The 22,509-nt window shown below is 40.4% G+C and overlaps 1 protein-coding gene across 1 annotated transcript in view; it reads left to right on the top strand.

The window, feature by feature from the left end:
• Nucleotides 1-7,277: 7,277 nt before the first annotated feature.
• atp11c (ATPase phospholipid transporting 11C (ATP11C blood group)) overlaps nt 7,278-22,509 on the top strand; it is a 39,377-nt gene continuing 24,145 nt past the window's right edge. Inside the window, exons 1-2 of the mRNA XM_029513254.1 lie at nt 7,278-7,929; nt 21,406-21,525. Of these exons, the coding sequence (XP_029369114.1) occupies nt 7,903-7,929; nt 21,406-21,525 (147 nt within the window). The 5' untranslated portion in view covers nt 7,278-7,902. The remainder of the gene's footprint in view (nt 7,930-21,405; nt 21,526-22,509) is intronic.

Here is a 22,509-nt window from a genome sequence, read left to right as displayed (position 1 = left end):
TTGACTTTCCCCTGAGCCTGAATTCAGTTATTGATTGCCTGTTCAGTTTCACTTGGAAAAGGTTGATAAAAGAAGGTTTTCGCTTTCTCAATTCGATGTGACAGCTCCCTAACAAGAATAATGGAAAGCACCCATTCACAGGCAAATCAAGCTAATCCAGCGTGCCCCTCTACTCTCAATGGAGAAGTCACAGTCCTTCCTGGCCCATTCCATCACAAGCCTCTCTCTTCAGAAACCTTCAAAGTTAGCCCAACTCCTCCAAAAGACAACATTGCTCTTTGTGTGCCCCTCTCACTCACCATCAAATGGATAAATAGGTCGATAAATGTATACAGAGTCAGAGAGGAAAACAAAACTGAGGCATATAATCGGTTTGTTTTATGTGTAATCCGATTTTACTGATTCCCAGTCTGCATTGTTATTGTCACTGACTGTTAGATAGATATTACCAGACCTGTTGGTGTCAAAATCCACTACCCTGAAGCAACAAAGCAGAATTTGAGTATTCTGCTAGTATAACTATTATTATACTATATGAAGACAAAATATGGCAGATTTTCTTTCACAGCAAAGATACAGGACTATGCGTGTGGTAATAATAGTGTTCCGTCTGCTCTCTTCTTTTTCACAGGAATAAGCTGCAGCTTTGCAATCTTTTTTCTGGGCAGGAACTAGCTGACAAAGCAAAGTTTTGTGTGAAAAATTCATTATCAACTTACATGCATACATGCAAGCATGTGTACGCATGGCTATGTGTTTATATGGTGTTTATATGGTAGTTGAAAAAGATATGTATATGCCAAACCATTTACCATTTAACCTATACAGAAATGTCATTACAGTTAAAACTAAACAAAGTGTAGAGCTCCTCACGCTGTATTACACACTGTGAATTTTACATTAAATTATCAGCTGCAGGAGGGACCTGTTTTATCTATAAGGTGTCCAGAACGGGCCTATAGGATTCTTTGACAACAGACAAAGGAAATAACATAAATAAGATCAATGTAACTCTGCTCCAACGCTTTAAAAGATGCTTCAACTTGCCTTCTGTTTTGAGAGCCAACAGAGGTCTCATTCAAGTTTGACTCTACAAGACCAAACAATGACTTTGCAAGACTTTGGTTAGACCATTAAAGTGCCACAGGTTCACCCCTATTCTGTTCTTCGATAAGAGAAAGGGGAGATTAACATGATTTTGCTTTATCCACCACATACAAGCCTCAAAACCATAAAACACAACCCAAAGGCATCACCGTCCTGCTCTGAATGTGCACTTGTTACTGCTCTCAATTCGGCTTTCAGCCTCCTCTAAAGAGACAAGGCCCAATCACAATATTGTCAAGGCTCTGTTGGTTTTCTGGTTCAAATCCTTGTTCACGCTGTTTGCTGAGTACTCATCTGCTGTGACAGCCTTCAGACAAACAGCGAGTCTTGAAAGAGGTCTCCCACAACCAGATCTTTCCTGCTGAAATGCTCCTTTCTCTCTCCATCAAGTGGAACCCAGGCTATTGAGTTGGCCCCTGGGATCCCTCCATTGAGGTGGGCTATGGGCCAGTGCTTTGCCCCTCCTTGGTCCCGGCCACCCTCATTCTCTCAGGACACCTGTACCCCCAAAGCCCCATCGTGGGAACCTCTTCGCTGCCTCTGCCACCTGAGCTGCTCACTGTGCCAGCTGGGCACATCTGACAGCACCATCAGGTGTCAAAGCACACAGAGGCCAAAGATCGTCATAGTGTGCCAGCGTGATTGAGCTTTGAGAACTTATTTTCAGAGGTGAGATGAAGGAATCCCTGCAGAAGTTATGAACCAAGCTTGCGTCTGTTTGTGATCTATAGCAACAATTTAAGATTTGCATATCTGAAAAATGCACTCGCAGAAAAAAAAAACACCTTTCCAGCCTCAAATCACAGTTCTCCCTACTTGCACACAACCTCCCTCGTGCACCCCTACCCTCTAAATCTCCATGGCACACTGCAAAAAATGGCATCAATTAATCAACATTCATGGACCGTTTACTTGAGCTCTCCTTTGTGTGCTGCAGGGCCTAATCCAGACAGAGACCAGGCTGTTCTGCAGCAGTGCAGACTGCGTCACTCCACCCTTTGTGGGAGAAGCCCATCAACTGGTGTTTCAGAAAAATGTTTCCCCCCACTGAGAGCCTAACCTTCCCCCTCTCTCACCCTTTTCCTCTTGTGCCCCCTCAGTACTCAGGGCAGGAAGCTCTATCTCTTAGAGGAGGCCATCAGTCTATCTTGCCTCTTCCAATCCAATTCACAGCCGCTCCACATGTATGAAGACATCTGTCCATATTTGATCAGATATTCCATTTTTCTGCAAATGATCCCACCCTCCATCCCCACCCATGAAGGAGGCAGCTATTTAAATGTGCTGATACTTTCCTGCATAATAACCTGCCAATTCTTTGCCTTGCAGAAGAAGCAAGTTTAATTGGGCTGTGCATTTAGAGCTCTTCTACAATTACACAATTACAGCGGAGATGCATTTCTGCACGTTGCGATGTTTGCCCCAATTTACTGCACTTTTCATACAGTTTAGCCCTGGATCCCTTTTCAGAGGATGCAAATTTGGCTCATTTGGCTTCAAATGAAGCATAATTGCTCATATTGAAATCTACACCTTTCTACAAGAGGTTCCTGCCAGTTAGTTCTCATTAAACCTAAGGAGAACAAAAATTCGCAGTTCCATTTCACCACACATGCCATCTGTATCATCTTGTGTTAAAAGCAGGGAAATTGGAGACAAAATGGATGCTGAGTGCATGGATGGAAAACTTGAAAATCAGTTTGTTCAAGTTAGTCAGTGCCCCACACGCTGGAGCCTGTTTTCTAAATTTATCACACGAAACATGAACAGCAAATTTTCCTAGGAATATTTTAGTGGCAAAGGAACAAAACAAAACACAAAAAAACAGAGGGCCATGGTTGATTGAAATGAAAGCTATTCTCATTGTTTTCAAATACAGAATGTGTTTGCTGTGCACAACCTGAAAAAGCATTCAATTAAGTGCAGCCTAATTAGTTCAAAGGCCATGTGCGGCTGGCCTCTCTGCATTCAAAAAAGAGAATGGTGTGTCAACCCTGACATGTGATCACCATCAAAGTGTTTTCCACTCTTTCCTCTTCTTTTATATCACTGTCTTGAAAGTTATAGAAAAAAATCTCTTTTTCTAAAAGGCCCTCTAAGTCTGAAGTGGTGGCCTGAGCCCACTCCAAACAATACCGTACAAGATACTGTTTAAATTCATATCCGCTCTTCCTTTCTAACAAGGGGACAACACAACAAACCACTGACCCACTGATACACAATTAGAAGTGATGCGGCAGTTAAGGCTACAAGCAACTCTGTTTAACAGTCTGTCTTTGACCCTCCACCATTGAATAAATATAATGCCCCCAATGAGAGTAAGACACTGAGATGGAGTGAAAAGGGAGCTGGGGAAGATTTTAAGCCACAGATAAGTAGTTAAAGACCTTTATAGAGTATAACACCATTATCCCTGCTGAATAAAAATAGGATTTAGTGTTTTTTCCACTTAATTTAAATCAAAAGAGTCCCCACCTTACATATTGCACTGGTAATGTAATGGAGAGAGACCCACAAAAAAGGCATTGTGGCTTTGACACCTCCTATAGTGGGACTGTGTTGTCCTGTGAGCAAAAGGGAGAGAAAGGTTTTTCTTCTCTGCATTGCTATCTGCTAACACATTCTAATTGATGCTGCTGCATTCCTCCACTGGATGCATTCAGTGAATAACGAGTCTTGGACTGAATACCCATGAATTGGTCCCCACCAAGCAAAGCAGTAAAGCCTTTGGCCCCCCGTCCCTTAGCCTCCCTCACCGCCACCATCGCAACCACTACCAAGCACTACCTCCCCTTCCAAACCTTCCCCAAAGCTCTACTCTAGCTTTACTGCCTATTAAAGCACAACCATTGTGCAGAGATTCAGTCCACAAAAGCTGTCAATCTCTCCGGGTCCTCCAAAGCTTGGACTCACACAGACTGGAGTGACAGACCTCCCCCTTCACCCCCAACCCATCCCTGTCCCCCCGAAAATCCTCTCCCTGAAAACTTCTCAGCTAACTATCCCCCACCACCCTCTCTCTCTCTCTCTCTGTCTCTCTCTCCTTTGCTCTCTCTCCCTCTTGCTCTCTCCAGCTCCAGCGCACAAAGCATCAATCTGTCTTCAGCCCCAGCACCCTTGGCCCTTTGTCCCATCTGCAGGTGCCTCTGAAAGCACCCACGGTCGCCCCAGCCTCTGCGCACGCCACGCCTAGTCCAGGAACAGGAACTGCTGACAAAGGCCCAGTGTGGGAATGAGGGATGCGTGGAGGGAGGGAAGGGGGTATCGAAGGGGGGCTGCTCCAAGACAGATGGCTGGGGAAGTCTCCCAACTCCTCCACAGGGGCTGTCAGTTGAAATTCAGAACTACGAAGGAGACACATGGCTGCAGAACCAGTAACGAAATGCCCACCAAATTCAGCAGCTACTGTACACTTCATTCAGGACTAGAACATGGAACCGGCATGTCAACCTGTATATCTGATAATCAGATTTAATACATATATTGAAAATAGATAAATAGAAAGCTTCACACACACTTCCAATGATAAAAAGACAAATTTAAATGTTTGGTTGTATATAAAAAAAAAAAAAACACACACACTACAAAATGCTTTCAATGAACACAAATAGAGAGAAAATAATCACTGGCAAATCCACATTACTCTCAGAAGACCGTGAGTGTATTATCTATTGAACTTTACTTTCATTTGAAATAAAATTAGAATTTTAATTTTCATGTCATTGCTACAATATTCTGAATCCTCCTCCATTTCACTACAGCTGACTGAAAAACAAACAGATAAACATGGATGTACTTAGTCTGAATTTATCCTCATTTTCTAATCATGCATACACAGGTGGAATAATGTGTTCATGTAGTCTGCTTTAACTTAAAAAATGTGAAAACTAAAATCTTACCACAAACACCATTTAGAAGATGAGCCTGCAAAGATGCCTCAGTATTGTGCAACATTTTTTCAGTGTCAGTCTCAGATAATAATAATAATAATATTGATAATAAATTGTAATAAAACTAAATTAAAATGAGAGATTAGTGTATGCAGTGAACTTTAGAAAAGTTCAGCCCATGACCAGCTGCTCGGATCTGCAGCCGTGCCCTGAATTTACTTCTTCAGAGCAACAAGTTTGTGACATCTATTGATGTTACTGGGCTGCCACCATGTGGACCTGCATTGAATTACAACAACCAGTTGCTCGTGTTTGTTTGCCGCAGTAGGTCATGCATTGGAAAAGGAAAGTAAAAGATTTCATAGTAAAGATATAACACTGCTTAATCCATGCCTTTATTTGTGTATGCGGAATATTTTATTTTATTTTGTTGAATCGTCCAGGACTTTAATATTTTACTTTGAGCTGTAATATTTAAATTTATCAGTTAAAATGTCATTTGAATGACCTTAAACAGGTCGACATTAGGTCGTATTAATAGACTGACGGAATAAATGATTAGAGTAAAAAGGTATTTATTCCCAATATGTAGTAAAATACCGACTGCAAAACAGAAATACTTCTTTATCTCACCACGTGGTGGCGGTACAGTCTGATTTATTATTTAGTTGCGTTTTTGTGTAACTGCAACGGTGAGATGAACAAACACTCCCTCCTTCCGCACTCTTCAAATATCTTCTGCTGCCTTTATTATGTTTGTTGCTTCGCTCACCACTAAATCATTGTAAGATACATTTATAAATGACTGTTTTATGCAAAATCTCTATAACAGCCACGACCTTTTGGTATTTTGATTCAGAACTGTTTGGTACTAAGGCTATAAAAGATGTCTGAATAATTCAAATAATTCACTTTATACAAATTAATAAATGTTATCGGTACTCCTGATTAGAATGGCAGCGTATGTCCTACAATATACAATTATAAGACTGTAACTGAAAATGTTGGCTGATCAAAAATGGCTGGAAGTCAAGTCAAACATGACAGAAGAATCAAAACATTAAAGTAGTCTGAGAACTTGAAGTTAAAGCGTTCTTTGATTTTCTCATATTTCCTGAGGCAGGCTCAGCAGCAGTATCTGTAACTCTGTCATACATTTCAAATTTCTGAATATGTTTAAAAGCATTGGAGCCAGGGATGTGGTTCCTATCAAAATGTAAACATTTACACAGGTACAATGGCCAGTGCTGTAGCCAAAGGCAACATTAACTCCAACTATAGAAAAGCTTTCAGATGGCATTGTTCAGTGACGTGTATGTTATGTGCATAAAATTCTGTTCAAACTGCTAACTTCCTCATTTGATATCATTGTTAAGTGTGTTCTGTGACAACTGTTAAAACCACACATTTCAACAATGCAAATGGACCACAATTACATTGCAGATTCTGAACGAACATCTGCCACAGTCATATAGCAAAATGACAATCCTTACAGAATAATAAATAGCCTTTGAGGAAAAATGTACTGATTAGAGTTAATAGAGCAGCAGCCTTGAATTTTATGTGGTTGCATTACATTATTGTATATTATGTAACGTTTGTAATAATCATAATAGTAATTTTTGCAAATAGCTCATAAGGTGACATATGTTGAGACAGACAATGTTACTTAACATTATACTTTAGCTCATTTCTATATTTCATCAATAACACAAAAGAATACGCCTTCACAACATCTGCACATTAAATCTGGTGAGCTCCATAGTTAGTATTATCTATACTAACTGGTGGTGATAAGTGATTTTTTTTTCTACAATATTGCATCACTGAATTCTCATATATTTAAAAAATAATAGAGTTACGTTTTTTCACTGCAATTTGCATTCAGTTAAATTTTACAAGAATTTCTGTCAAAACAAGGAGCTCATATGACATTTTTTTGTGTTGAGTTAACATTAAGATATTGACACTAGAAACCATAGAGGATACACGAATGAGCCAGCGGCAGTCATAGTTTCTGTTGGCTGATCGCGTCATAAGCAAACAGATTTTTTTCATATGTTCTTGGACTTGTTGTTGCTTATTATCCCCCTGTTATATCGTAAAGGATGGGCCGATATTTAAAAATAAAAAAGAAATCCCCCTCCCCCTCCAATGCAGTTGTCGGAGTGCAACATGCAGGGTTGTGAGCGTGTAGTTCGACGCCGTTCAGACTTCATTTCCCACAATGCATCGCGAGCCGAAGCCGCCGCACCTTCGCCGGGTGGAGCCTGTGAACGTGGGAAAGTGTGCGGGGCTGCTGCTGCCGCCACCACCGCTGCCGCCGCCGGCTGCCGGAGAGAACTCAGTCTGACAGGGGGAGGACCGGAGAGCCGGGCCGGGGCCGCCGGAAAAAAAAAAAAAAAAAAAAACAAATACACAGAAGGAACTTTCTAGCAGAGTCGCCTCGCAGTTTCTCAGTCACAACCCGACTCTTTCCATTTTTATCTTAAGGTTGTTGTTAAGGTTGTTTTTTTTTTGTTTTTTTTTTTTGGAGAGCGGCAAGTGATTCGTACGAGTCTCAGCAACAGGACTCACAACCGCGAAATGTCAGATACCGTGCCAGCCCCGGGCGGAGGGAAGAGCCAGTAGTCCGCTGCAACGCGGAAAACAGACAGGGGGGAAGATAATGCGAATGGTGCTAAGACACCGAAATCAAACAAAATGGACACGATGTAGCGTCGCTGCGGCATTTCACATAGCTAGAACTAACGGTAGAGTAGGTGGTAGATAGCTAAGGAGCTAGCGTGTTAACTAATATACATGTGAAGTCCCCCCCCCCCGCCGAGAAGCTGAAGCAGAGCCAGGAGGTGTCTGTTGAATCAGAAGAGTTCATCTGTGTTGGGAAATAAAAGACTAAAGGAAGATGCTACGAAGGAGACTGAACCGATTGGTATGTTTGCCATCACACATACACACAAACACACATTAAATATATATATTGTTAGCTTATGACGTCCAGCTATTCTTGCTAGCGTTTTTTTTTCTCCCGGACTGGGATTCTGCCCGTAAAGACCCTGGGCGCAGATTTCCAGTTAATTTCCTTTTCCTGCTTAGTTTTATGAATGCCTGAGAAATTCTGTCACTTCCGAGAAACTGTGACTTCACTCAGCCTGTCGACACCGAGCAGCTGTGGTCTCTCTTCAGGTCAGCCAGTTAGCTGAACTGCTAACTAGGTAAGTTGTTGTCAGCCAGGAAGTCACGACCATTGTCAGGATCATTAAACTACACTTTACAGTTCACACGTGAGGACTGCTCGGTGTGTGTGCAGTTCATCAGATGGACTGCAGTCACCTGTAAAACTAACCTACCTGTCTGTAGTTGTCCCCCCCCCAAAAGGTCTCAAATGCCTCTTTAAGTTGAGACACTTTTCATTATTGGACATGGATTGTTGGACATTCAAATACATCACTTGGTCTCTCAGAGCTTGGGAAGTGTTTTTATATAAACAAAATATGATCAGTGCTTACTCAAATAATGCCATTAACATCTCATCATTGCTAATGAGAATAATAATAATCAGTTGCCAAGAGATTGTCTAGTTTTTCTCTTGTTGAATTATTCTTTATTGTTACTGTATATGTGACCACTGGATTTGTTCAGTACAAGAAGTTGGTGTTTTGCCAACATGAAATGCTTTGACATCATATTTTTCAATTGACCAATCTAATGCTTACCCTTTCAAAGTTCATCCATTTTCATTGCCCTTCATGCATTCATCAGTCATGAGTGAGCTGGTTAAAAGTGGAGTTACTCTCTGCAAGGCAGGGTTCGTAAATGCTAAACTGCCTTTACTGCATATTTATCATTCCTCCTATACAGCAGTAACCTGTTGTCACCAGTGTGTTGAATCCCCCACAGGCTTTCTGGGCAGTGTAGATACCGACACCGAATAAGGAGAAGCAATATAATAATCATTGTGCTTGACTTGTGCTGGTCTCTCTCTCTCAGTGTTGCCAGGTCAGCTGGTTTTCCTCCTTCTGGAGAGGATTGCTGCTGTAGTCTCTCCTCAGTGTGAGCTGTAAATAATATTTTGTGCAGAGCAGCCAGCCACTGTCACTGAAGCACACAGTGCCGTTATCTGTTGTTCTGGCTCTCTTCCTCCAGATTCACACCAGTCTCCTTTTGCTCATGGGAGGTACATGTGCATCATGAAGAGGGAGAAAGATAGAGAGGGTGACAGAAAAGGCTTCATGTGTTTGATTTGACTCTTCCACTATGATGCACTGTGCCACTAATCCCTTAGTGTGTCTTTGGAAAATCATTAAAGATGGCTGAGGGAATGAGTGGGGCTGGGCTTTTCATCAGGGGGGAATCTCCAGAGGTTGTAATGCACTGACAAGAATGCAAAATCACACGGTTGCCTTTGATGTTCGTTCAAGCCCTTGAAGACAGCAGTGTGATGTGTGAGCAGTGGAGTCTGGCAGAAATTTGATAGTATTTGTTGTGGGAGCCCCTGCCTTGACAGCAAGGAGAACAGAAACACATGAAAACACTGTCATCCAGGCAGCACCTCAGCATTAGTGACACATATGAATCCATTAAATGTTATATAAATCGTTACTCATCACCAGAAATACTTAATTATAAAGAAGAAAAAACAACCTATTGATAATTTCTTAGTGTCTCTGGTTACCTCTTACCTGAGGCAGATGGCAGGCTGCCCTCTCCATGTGTTATTGTGAACAATACAAGGTGGAAAAAACGACAAGTAATCTCATAAAACTGCTTTAATTTCACCAATACAAAATAAAATGATTTTGCATCATCATCAGATCTGTCTTTTAATAGTAGCAGCATCTGTGTGGTGTTTGGGCATCTAGTTGTATAATCCTTAAAAATTGTAATCTGTTTTATTACAGTCATATTACAAATCTTATAAAAGAAGAGCCAATCAAATAATGGTGAGTGATTCTATCTTGAGGTTTGCCCTTTGTTTTTTGCTTTCAGCTGTGTTTTTCTTTTGGCTTGGCATACATCACACTTTTTGTGGTGAAAGTCCCTGGCTGAATTGAATTTTTGTAACTTCAAATTACAAAGATTTTCTTAGTAATTTACTAAGACTGAAAGTCTGAGTAATTCAGTTGTATTTTATGGCCCTCATAGAGTAGTCAAAAATACTCTCTTACTCAGTTGGACTTCTCCCAGCCTTTTCTCCAATCCAGCTCTCTTCAATCTGTCCTAGCTGCTGCAGGTTGATGAACAGAACCCTGCTAACATCAGATCTGTTCCTGCTTGACTGTGATCTGAGCAAAAGTAAAAGAAAACGTTGAAGTGTGTGTGAAGAGAAAAATTTTGTAGCTTTGCAAACCTGTTTCACAAGTCAACTAAGAGCAGCAATGACGGTGATATTTGGAACATAAACTTATGTAAACATGCACCAAACCCACCAGCACAACTAGGAGTAGATAAAGTTTGCATGTACACAGAGCATACATATTAAGGATGTTTTATGAACACATCGTTTGTTCATACAAGGTCAAATATAATCAGTTATTTAAAATGAAAGGATATTTTTTCCTGCTGGTTTTGTTATGAAATAAAATGTGCATTATGCTGCATTGTGGGCACTAAGTAATGTAAAATGTATTTCGTACTTGCTGCATCATCTGCCCTTCAGCAAAATGCCTCAAAAGTATATTCTTTATTGTTTTGAGGCCACTCTTAATTTTACATACTCATGTCTTACGCCTTTGCAGCTTTTGTTACCAATAGCAAGGAGGTTAAATTTTCACCTGTGTTTTTTTTTTTTTTTTTTGTCAGTGGTTAGAAGAGGCATGGGCCAAGAGCTAACCATTAAAGTCTGGTCCTGATGTGTTTATAGAGAAAGATAGAGCAGTTTTAAAAATCCTTGGCAGTCATCATTGATCTTGATGTATAAAATTGGACATATTTATTTTGACATATGTAAGATCCAGCTAATCATTTACATCTGAAGGTATCTGCTCTGTTGAGAGTCATTCTATTTAATGTGATATGGAAGTTCTCAGAGTTGTCACTCTTGGGTGAGCAGTTAGGGATAGAGTGCATTGTGTAGGCCGCGCAACATACAAGGCACGTGGGGTCATTTGATTTATCAGGCTCGTTTGATTAGCAGAGATGTGTATTGATCAGAACTGTGCTTGGTTTTGCCGCCATTAGTCTTGCACGTTAACTGGCTGGCAAACAGAATTGCTTATGCTGATTTCTTTCTGTTCCTTCCTCTCTCCATCTGGTCTCCAGCACTATGATCAGTAATGGCCACCCAGCCAAAGGAACTCATCTGCAACACAGCAGGATAAGGAATATTTTTAGAGTGGTGAAGGAACAAACGACTGGCTGTGCAATAGCAGGGGGATGAAATATAGTGGAGGAGTCCTGTGTGACTCAAACCTGACAAACTGGGAAAACAGAGGGTGGACCTGTAGCCTCTCTGCCCATCTCCACCTCTTTTTCTACCTAATGGATCCACTCTCAGCCTTCCTGTAGTTGTTAACATTGGAGTGGGTGGTTCTGGTTGGATACAGGGGGACCATGGATGGCTTTTTGCGGCAAGTTTTCACTTCCTTTTAAAAGCTAGGTTGAATTCTCAGTTTGTACCTCTAAATAATTCAGGTTGCATCATTTATTTTGAATTCTCCTCATATCGCTCCTCCCTTTCCTGACCCATGTATCCTTGCCAGGCTAGTGGCACTCAGAATACATCATTGTCATTCATATATGTATAAAGGCTCACCCAGATGCTTTCTCTGCCATGCTCCAGCTCTAGCATTACTCAGAACATTCGCAGTGAGATGTGGAGAGAATGCTGAAATGTTAGGGGTTTTTTTTGGGGGGCGGGTGCTGGGGGGGTCTGTGCCTGTGTCTCAGCACAGAGGGAAGAGAAGAGACGGAGCAACTGTAATGTTTAGTCATCCGAGTTTTTCATTGTCACCTGAAATGATAGGTTAGTAGCTTGCACAGAGAATAGGAACAGCAGAGCCCAAGTAAGGTTTTAATGGGCACTGCAAGACATCCAAATATGCTCTCACCCACGTACACTTGTATGAACACCTCAGATAAGCAACAGCCTACAATGATTATCTCCACTGCAAACATAACAAAATACTGCTCAGTCGCAGGGAGTGAATTTTTCAATGTGGTCACAGTTTTGTGGGAGGAAATGCCTGTTGAAAAAAAACTACGCAAATCAAACATGCCCCCTGAGCAGAGGAAAGAAAGAGCCTCATTGATTTTTGTCATTAGTCTTTGTTGCTTTCCTATGCAGTGTATAAGGATAATTAATTGAATAGCAATTATATCCAGTGTAGCTTGGTACATTATTAAAGATAATGACATCAGCAGAGATGGAGATTTATTTAAAATCTTGTCAGCAGTAGGGTGTACTGTAAATGCCTTTTTGTTGGTATTGCATGGCTCTCTGCCCGACATTGTTGAGGGAGGGGGGCACTAAAAACGATTATAGTGGTTTGCAGGTTGGTTAGGTTACACCCCATGTGCTCTGTAGAACAAGCAGCTGGATCAAGCACCTTCATCTAAATAGCTGAATCTGGTGATTTTGTCGCACACATGCATACAAAAACAGAGCACAGGGACTATGTGCACTTGGCTGGAAAAACCACACTCCATTTATGGCTACATGACTTAAAATTCTCTTTAATTATAGATTAAAGTGTGACGAGGCTGCAGCTCGCAATCAGCTCATTTTCTATGGTCTTGAAACACAGTGTGGGGGTTTTTTCTGTAAGAACCCTTATGCACTTTTCTCATTCTCTCCAGGACTTAGTAAGCTCATTTGCTTGGCTTTGGGGACAAAGTTCAAGTTTGAGGAGGTATAAAATGTGATCTTGAAACCAACACCAAACTCTTTGTAAATTACCATTTAAAATACAACTTTCTCAGGGACTATAACTACTCTAAGATTTGTGTTGTGAAATTTAGGCTCATCTCGTGTCTTTGGTGTAGTCTTTAGACTATTTTGAGGAGAAGTGTGCCTCAGCTATTTGAATGACTGCAGACTTCTTGTCAGCATTGTGTGACTTGCTCACGCATTTCCTGTTATAGCCTCATTTGCCTTTTTTTTTTTTTCCATTCTCCACAGTGCTCCCACTTTATACACCAAAGATTTGAGTAGTTTGTTGATACATTGACAGATACTAATGAGCTTTTCATTCTTTCATTTGGGGAAAATTCTTTCATCACAGGGCTACTTGTCATCCAACGTCTGTAATAGTTTTTACATATTTAGACAGTTCAAAAGGTGCCAGTAGAGCATAGGCATTGTTTAAAAGTGTTTCACAGATGTATCTGTGGCTTTTTGTAGCATTCAAATGGTTGAAGAAGCAGCTCCCAGTGCAAGTCTAGATGAGTTTCCCCTCCTCCCTGTTGTCGAGGGACTTGGGTGTAATGTAGGCCAGTACCAGCCCTTGGTACGGTACGCTCTGTCTTGTACAGCTGGAGGGATGCTAGTAGAACAATGAGCCTTTGCCTATCCACAACAGCTTCTTAGGATCAGCCCTCAGCTGAAGTTGTGGGGCTATTCAACATTATGTGCAAACAGAAGGACAGAGGACAGAGAAAAGGGTGGCCTCTGACATGGAGAATGTAGACTGTGCCATAAGCCAAGTGTTGGTGAATCCATGATGGAGGTAACTCCTGTTATAGTTTCACTTTGAAGTAGTGTTTGTCCTTGCATTGGTAGCCTTTTTGTGTAATACTCTTGTTCATATGGATTTTTTTTTTGAGAGAGAGAGGTGCTGTGTTAACTAAATTTTGGTAAGTGGAGCTCTGTAACATTGTGCCCATTCAATTGTACCCATGCACTTTAATGTGACATAGTATTTCGTAACTGCACATCAGAGAAGTCTGGTATCAGCAATTTTAACTGTGAGTTTTACAGTTCCTCTTTTAACAGTCCAAAATGGTATTCACGTTAGCTTGGTTAGCACGATTTGTTTTATTTCATCCATACCAGAAGATATCTTCAGCAATTGTAATTTATTCCTGTCTTGATTATATAAATGATCTCCATCTGAGCCTACTAGCCTGATCTCTTTGAACAACACCTTTATAATTACATTTTAAATCGTACTGATCTTTTGATGATGGTATTTCCTTGATATCTAGTAATGTAGAAAGAACTCAAAGAACTCAATTAGTTTTCTTCTCCAGTGTCCTTCTAACCAAAAAAATCCAGTTAAAAAAAATTATGTAATGACTAATATTGAAAAGTTGTGTCTACGCTATATTAAAATGGTTAAGTTACTCTAAATGAAGAAATACTAAATTTTTTATAAAAAGTTGATTGAATATTCAGTCCACTTAAATTCTAAATTTGTTTTGTCCTTGAATCAGGCCAAATGAAATGGCTTTATTTAGCTTGTTGCTTGTAGACAACAGCAAACTTTCAATTTTGGTGTGAGGTTTTTATGTCTTTGTTCTATGTATTCCATATTGGATATTGCGTCTATAAATTCTCTGCTGCTTAGTTGAGCTGTGGGATGTGTAATCAAAATTTAGACACTTACATTTTGTGAGACAGAATGATCATGTTTGAAGCTGAAAGTGGGCTGACAAGACAGAGAGAAAAAAATGAAAGAAAGGTGAGCACTGTGACTAATAACATTGATTCAACGCATGCAACTTTCCCCTTGCATTAAATTTGCTCTGACATTTATTCATTCCATTATTCTTTGACTGTATCATATTTACATTAATGTCAGATCTTCAATTGGGGGTCTTTTCAGTTTCTTTTCTTTGTGCTTTAAGGAAATTGCTAGCTGGTACTGAACTAAATGCCAGCTAAAGTTGACCTGTGATGAATCCACATAAACTCAGAGCACGTCATAAAGCCTGATAGGGCAGATAAGCAGCAGTTACGTAGGTAAATATGATGAAGTGAGCCACTCACACAGTCTACTCTTCTCGTGCACTTGTGAATGACACAAGTGCCGTGTCAATGTCATTTTTGTCTATAGAATTGCATTAAATGGATACTAAGGTCTAATGAGAACATGGACTTAACCAATCTGTCATTCTATGCATGCAGCAGAGTGTTATCACTGCATGTACAGGACATAAAGAAGTGCAAGTGTGGATCTCCAGTGCACTCTCCTTCCTTACACAGCTCCCTTACACTTCTTAAAATGCTTTTTAAGTAAGTTTTCTGAGAGGTTGTTTTTCGAAGCTTTCTGTACTTAATGAGCCTGTTATATTGCCTGATACTGTACTATTGTAGGAGATGAAAAAGTCACTGGAGCAGACTGATTAGAAGAAGACATAACCTCCTGTATCATTTTTAGCTACCATTCGCTTCAGCACTTTGGTAAGAAAAAGTTACAGAATCGATTTTATTTGACCACAAAATCTATTTGCGTCAGGGAAAATAATACTGGCTGTGCTGGTGTCACACCTGCTGTCACAAGCCTTTATTTGCTGTTTGCTTAGAGATGCTTGCCAGATTAATTTAAACCAAACACGCCTTGCCTAGAGTTGCACATGTAAGCTGTTAGAGCCAAGCAGATCAACTTTGTCATCACCCTAACAGCTGAAGATGCAAGCGTCTGAAGACAGTTTGCTGTTCAGAGAAGTCCTGTGAGCATATGCGCTTAATGCTTGCTTTCTGACATACTTGCTGACACGTTTATGTGAGTGAGGACGGGTTTTGTCTAAGAAATCATGGAAACTAGATCATAATGATTGATTGTTGAAATACTTGTGAACGTAAAAAATTTGGCTCAGAAAAATATCCTATCTTCTCTCACAAACTAAACACATTTTGGTCAGACTTTATAAATTTAGAGATAGATTGTATCTACTAAACAATTGATAGATTAAAACAAGCTGCAGATCAATTGATAATTAAAATAATTGTTCGTTGCAGAGCTAGTTCATAGTGCAGTTCACTTAACTAAGATTACTAACTAATTATTTTTGACAGTTTGGGTTGCACTGCAATGTACTCACTTATCCGAAAGCATTCCCCAGATCTGCCCACATATATTAGAAATGCAGAGGTTTTCAGGCTGAATGATGCACCACCTTCACAGGGAGGACAATGCCTCACCTTGTGGTGTGCTGAAAAAAAAAAAATGACACAATAGAACTGGTACAATACAAAATGCAGTTTACACTGACACCCATACAGCACCAGTAATGACTGTACGCCACTCTGGGTGTCAGCTACATTTAAACATTCTATAAAATTACACTTTAACAATGTTCACCAAGGTTGTATTGTCAGGAGATGACTGCTGTGATTGATTGTATTACAGCATATGGGGCTTTGTCATTCTATAGTGTGTCTGTTCAGATAACAGCATGCAGATTGTTACAAAGTGGAATAGTTACTGAATAGTGAGATGGTGTGACAGGAGGCAGTGTCATCAGACCCGTGTCATCATTGGGAATTTGGCAGCAGCTGAATGCAGTCGTACATTACTCCGCTCTTAGTGGAGCACCTTTCCCCCCTGTCCCAGCTTGTGCTCATTTCACAGAGTGTGCATAACTTAATTTAGAACATAATTTAATGTAAAGTTTCAGACACGCTCAATTCTCTAATGCACTATTTAGTTCTGACTGAGCAATTAAATCTCTGCTCAATCGACCACTGGATGTTTGCTTTATTTATCTCCATCCAGGTTTTTGAAGCTGATGCGTTTATATCAAGGATGAAGCTACTTTGGTATTGACATATTGGCACTTGACTTTTGGCTACTTTTGCTTCGCTTGCAAACATCATTGGCACTGAAAGACTTTCCTTGCCCTTTGACAATGAGGAAAAGATAATGTAATCAGTTGTATTTTTCCTTACATTAACATTTCTTGTGTGGTCTGTAGCTCACTAGTTTGGAGCTGAGCATTGCGGTCATGTAAATAGAATGAATAGGACCCTTTGGTCTGAACTGCATTAAAATTTACAGTGACTCTGCTACTAAATTAATCACTATTCAATAGTTCCCTTCTTATCTTTAGGACTTCAGGGCATGAACTCTCCTCATTTAATGTAGAATCTAATTTTCAGCATGAGTTATTTGTATGAACGTGCCAAGATTTCTTTTGGAGAATCACCCCTGAGACCCAGAGTGTGCTTAAATAGGTCGTTTTGTGTGCAACGAAGTTGACCAAGGTTACATGAACATTAGTGGTTGTTTATTTGATAGCCACACAACCTTGAAACTGTGCATTAGCATGGCTCTTGTGTATAATCAATCCTAAAGTGATGGACACAAGTGAATAGGGATTTGTGGAAGCCAGCCAACTTCTAATGTTGACTGTCTGACCTGTAACTCTGAAGTACAAGCCAGATCCTTCTGCAAGTCCTTTGACTCAATCCTAATTTGGTTTGTAAATTGTTCCTTACTTGCATTTTATATTTTTGTCTGCGCAGCCTTTTGTGCATAATTGCTTTTTCTGGTCCAACATTGTTGCTTGGTGTATTGTGCATCGGGAACACTGCTGTTACATTTGTAAATGAGTACACAGAGGAAGAATAACTTCCAGACACACTGCATTCAAATAAATGAAAAATGGTAGTCCACAGGGGTGTTCTTGGCTGACTACTCCTCCTGGGGGCTGGTTGTTGTTTGAATAGAAAACCTGGATGCATTTGTGTCTTTGGATCCTGTTGTACCTCCTTTCTCTCACAAGCTTTCTTCCTCCCACTCTCTCCCTCTCTCCCTTTCATCCTCTGGCAGCCAGGTCCATCCGGTCGTGCTGAAGGAGTGTCAGTATGTGCCGAGTGGGTTGGGGATGGTAGATTTGACAGCCATACTGAGGTGTGAACATGGCTGCTCATGCATAAGGGAGCATTATATAAGCCTGTTGGCTCTACTCTCTAGTCTGGACTGGAGAGATGATGGTAAATATTTTAGAATGAAGTCAAGGAATTTTGCTTTTATTTTGTGTTATCTAGCCATTAATTAAAAGCAAATTATTATGTGAACTTAAATTATGTAATTTGCTTTTGTCCCCACATGCATATAAATTAGGTTTGCAAATGCTTTAGGCTATTGTTTGATCTCACCTCTTGTCAGCAGCCGACTTTGGGCAGGTTGCTGTCCAGGTGGCTGTAATTCACACCTTTATTGGCGTTTGTCCAGGATCAGATGCTCATGGTTATGTGCTCCCTCAATAAACATGTTGCTAGCCTTTATAGTACATAAAGCAGATCCCCTCCTCGCATTACCTTAATAATTTACAAACACAGTAAAAGCTTCAGAACTTGAACTGAGAACAATAGTATTTAAGAGGTGGGTAGGTTCCACACTGAAATAATGTTTTTGACAAAGGAGAGGAGAAAAGAATAGGTAATATAGATGTTTCATCTTTAAACTAATCTCATCAAACGCTAACACACACCATTAAACAGAGACTGGCATACATCTATGCAGTAGACCAAATAAGTATTAAAGGTTACACAGTTTTTCCACAATTCTTCACATTGTGGCTGAATAGGACTTCAAACCAAATGAATATCAATCCCCCCCAAACCACGACCGCAATTGTCTATTTTTAAACTGTCCACTTGCCGTATTCATATTCAGTTGGTAGCATTAGGTTTATTTATTTATTATTTATCCTGTATTTGCTGTTGCATTCACCACTTGTCTTGTAGTCAGGTCTGATAAGATACACATCACAGGTGCGTTGGATATTTCTGGCCAAACGGACTACGAAAACAACCCTGGGCGTAAACACACAGCAAAAATCATGTATTCTAACTGACTAAAAGATATTAGTATGGACTGAGTTTGAAGTTCAGAGTTAGAGCATGTTTCACATTGCCACCTTACTTTGAGTGAATGCAAGCAGTATTGTATGAATGCATGTTTTTGGTAAAGTAGTAATCAAAGTTCCAAGTGTTATTCCCCCAACCCCGTCTTCTTCTTCTTCTCTTTTTTTTTTTTTTTTTTTTAAATATATAATTGCCTAGCCATACTTCACAGGGACTGGAGTGTTTTACTTGAAGCCACAACCCATTTTCTGAGTGCAATATTAACAAGGGGAAAACTGGAAAACAAGTATCAGCACAGCACATTGTAAGATGTATCATAGTTTGGAGTACGAAGTTGGTAATTTGCCTCCCCCTCTCAACAAATCTACATTTTTTGCTGGGTTGAAAATAGAGATAGGAAATATTCAAAAGGAGTTGAAGATATGGTCACCAAAAAACTTATAAAGATGAATGTGACTTGTGACTTCATAAAGCCAGTTACTTATTAATAAGTGATACCATAAGCGATATCTCTGGTTAGCTGAGATAGCGCTACAGACATACACCCAATTTAGCATTGTTATATTTGAAAAGCATTGATTGACTGGTATGTTACAATAACCCTGAAAGAGGTGGGAATAGACTTTCCACATGGCGAGGTAAGGAAAATCCTTGAGAATGAAAAGGAGGATAAGGAGGTGAGAGCATATTTGGATGTAACAGTTCTGGCTGATCCAGTATGCTGGCTTTGTTGCTATCATTGTCCACCAGCCCTGGTGGTTGTCCACTGTTAGGCCTCGGGATTCCTTGTGTGTTGGATGCTAGGAAAGAAATTTAGGTCACTGAATGAGTAGCGCAGGCCAAGATTTCTAGGTTACACATGGCTGTGTCATGTCAGAAAGATTTGGTGTATGCTTGTGTGCAGTCGTGACATTGGATGAATAAACTTCTTTAGTGACAGAGAATCAGCTTGATCTTTATTCTAGATCAGTCTTGGGTTTCATTACAAATCTAGATTGCACCAAATCTATTTTTTGCAACTGTTGATGTAAAACAGAAATAATTTGGCTTTTTAGAAAAATATAATTTAGTACTTTACAAGGAATGTTAATTTTTGAATGCATGGCCCAACTTGTAGTAAAGTAGTGATGTGGAGTTAGAGCCTCAGGTCACATCAGACACACGAGAATTAATCTGGTCACTTCCACACAGTGCAGAAAACAGCCGTTAAGAGTCAACAAAGAAAAGAGAAACAATTAATTACAATAAAAGGAACTGAGCTTCAAACTAGGGCTGTTGCTATTGAATATTGTAGTAATCAAGTATTCTACTGACTAATCGATTAATCTGGTAAAACACGTTTTTGTTTGGTTAAAGAGCAATTATAAATATACATGTGAAAATAAGACATTTCACTTAATAATGAGCAATTGCTTTCCTTTCTTAGACAATCGACACTGATCTTTATCATCGCTTTCGTGGTTGTCACGTCTTTCCTCCATAGAGACAGAGCGCATTTAAGTCCCGCCCACACTGGACGGTCAAACAGTCAAGAGCTTTCCGATGACTTTGTATTGTGTGAAGATGTCTCTTGACACTCTCCGTGTGCAAGCGAACACAAACTAATGTCCAAAAGTTGCTTTGTGGTAGGGTGCACTACTGACAGGGTAAAGAACCCTGATCTAAGTTTTAAGAAGCTGCCGAACAGAAAAAATTATCCTTTAAGACGAGAGAAGTGGATACAGGCTGAGAGGCACCTTTGTCGGCTACATATCATCCTTGAAGACTGGGCAGTCCTCAAGGCAGAGGAAATTCCTCGATCTTTTTCTTTGAGGCACTGGAATTACTTGAATTATTTGTTTCAGCCCTACTTAAAACCTGTAGGGTTAGGGATAGGGTTACGTTACATGCAGGAAAAACAAATCAAGAAAGAATAAGAACAACAAGAAGAGAAATTGATAGGAAAAGATTTGCATAAGGATACGTTTTATAAAGTTATAACAACTTGACTTCCTTGGTTTATTTTGTGCCTCACCCTTTCCACTTTTTTCCCGGCGCAATGACCAGGCCACCTCATATTAGCGTTTGGCTTAGTACCTGGTTTCTGGGCTTGTCCTCTTTGAGACATTTGAGCCATTCTGTGCTCATATATAAATGTGTTTGTGTCTTTACCTTGCCAGCTGTCATGAAAACATAGCAAATCTCTTACACCTGACCGCAATGTTTTTCTTCTGGCTGACCACATATACTACTACTTAATCATTGAAAAGTGACCACCTGGGGGAAAGGAAATTAAGATATATCCTATCCACAATCACCATTTTGATGTGTTGACCCTTGTCATACTTTCTTTGTCCCTACTCTGAGTTATTGGCTTGTACTCAACAATTTTTCAGCAGAGTGCTTTTCACGTCTTTTTAATTTTCCGCACCACAGTAGAAAATTTAATCTTTTAATTCTTGACTTCAGTGTGGAATGCGGGTTCTCTAAAACTGGGAACAAATCCTTTGTGATCTTTTAATATTTGATGGTGAAATTCTGGCTTACCGTCAACTAATTTTTTTTCTTGTATGATATGCTTTTATTTTTGTTAGATTTGATTAGGCTGGTTCTCTCTTGTCTAATTTTTTTTCTCTCTCACCATCTCCCAACACCCTCTGCTTTTTCCTGCTCTAGCTTGGCGGTGATGAGAGAAGAGTTGACAGCAGGACTATATATGTTGGTCATCGATCAGGCTCCACCAATGAGGCCATCAACCCACCCAAGTTCTGTGATAACAGGATTGTGTCCTCAAAGGTAAGAAGCTCACTCCCATGTGCATGCCAAGACTCCAGTTTGGCTGTATACCAAAATGAAACCCTTCTGCCTTTGTTTATCCCTCAGCCCCTCTTCATATTATGTTTGGGTGCCTCCAGGCATTTCCCTCTCTTATCTAACACTTGGAATACAAAATGAACTCAGACAATCCTGAGCTTCCCTGGGTTTTCCTTACTGTATTCTTCGGCCCACTGCTTCCACATGCTCCTCCCAACGGAAAGAAACAATTTGTCTGTCAGGGGAACATTGGCTGTGGCAGTGAAATACATGGATGCTATTAGTATGCTGGCAGGATGGGCAATTCAATCCTCTCCCCTTGGCTCTGATAGAAAACTCCACGCCCCCTTCCACCTCAACACACTCCAACCTTGTCTAAACCTCACCCCTCAATCCTGTGTCAGCAGCCGGCTGAGGGTGAAAGTAATGGGGAGAAGGCGGTGGTGTGAGAGTAAGATGGCAGTAGGATTTATAGTGGTGCAGAGGGTCCCTGTGAGGATGGGCCAATCAATTGGCTGCTGCCAGTATGTCAGGGTAAACAGTCTTTAATTACCCCAGCTGTGGTGTTTATGCTCCTCCATTCCTCAGCTCTCCATCATTCTGTTTCTTTTGCGCTCTGAAATGACCAGTCTCCACCTCTCTTCTCCTGCCCTAGTTGCAACTGCACCACCATGGTCACCACTGCCACCCACCTTTTCTCATTTACTTTCATTCTCTTTCTTTATGACAAAATGAGATGGGCCATTTTGCTGCCTTAGCAATTCAACACTCACCATACAGATATTTCCCTTCATAAACAATGCCTTATTGCCGTTTCCTTGCATAAGTGTGTGTATCTGTGTGTGTGTGTGAATGTTTTTTGTGCGTTTTCTCCCTAGTCTCCAAGTGTTCTGTATCTAGCAGGGTACTATTTAACTGCCTCCCAGGGATTTATGTAGATAAGTGATTGTTAAGGCCTGATGGTAT

Source organism: Echeneis naucrates, chromosome 10, assembly GCF_900963305.1.
Source record: "Echeneis naucrates chromosome 10, fEcheNa1.1, whole genome shotgun sequence".
Taxonomy (NCBI): domain Eukaryota; kingdom Metazoa; phylum Chordata; class Actinopteri; order Carangiformes; family Echeneidae; genus Echeneis; species Echeneis naucrates.
The sequence above is the reverse complement of the archived record's forward strand: the minus strand, read 5'-3'. Positions and strand labels throughout refer to the sequence as shown.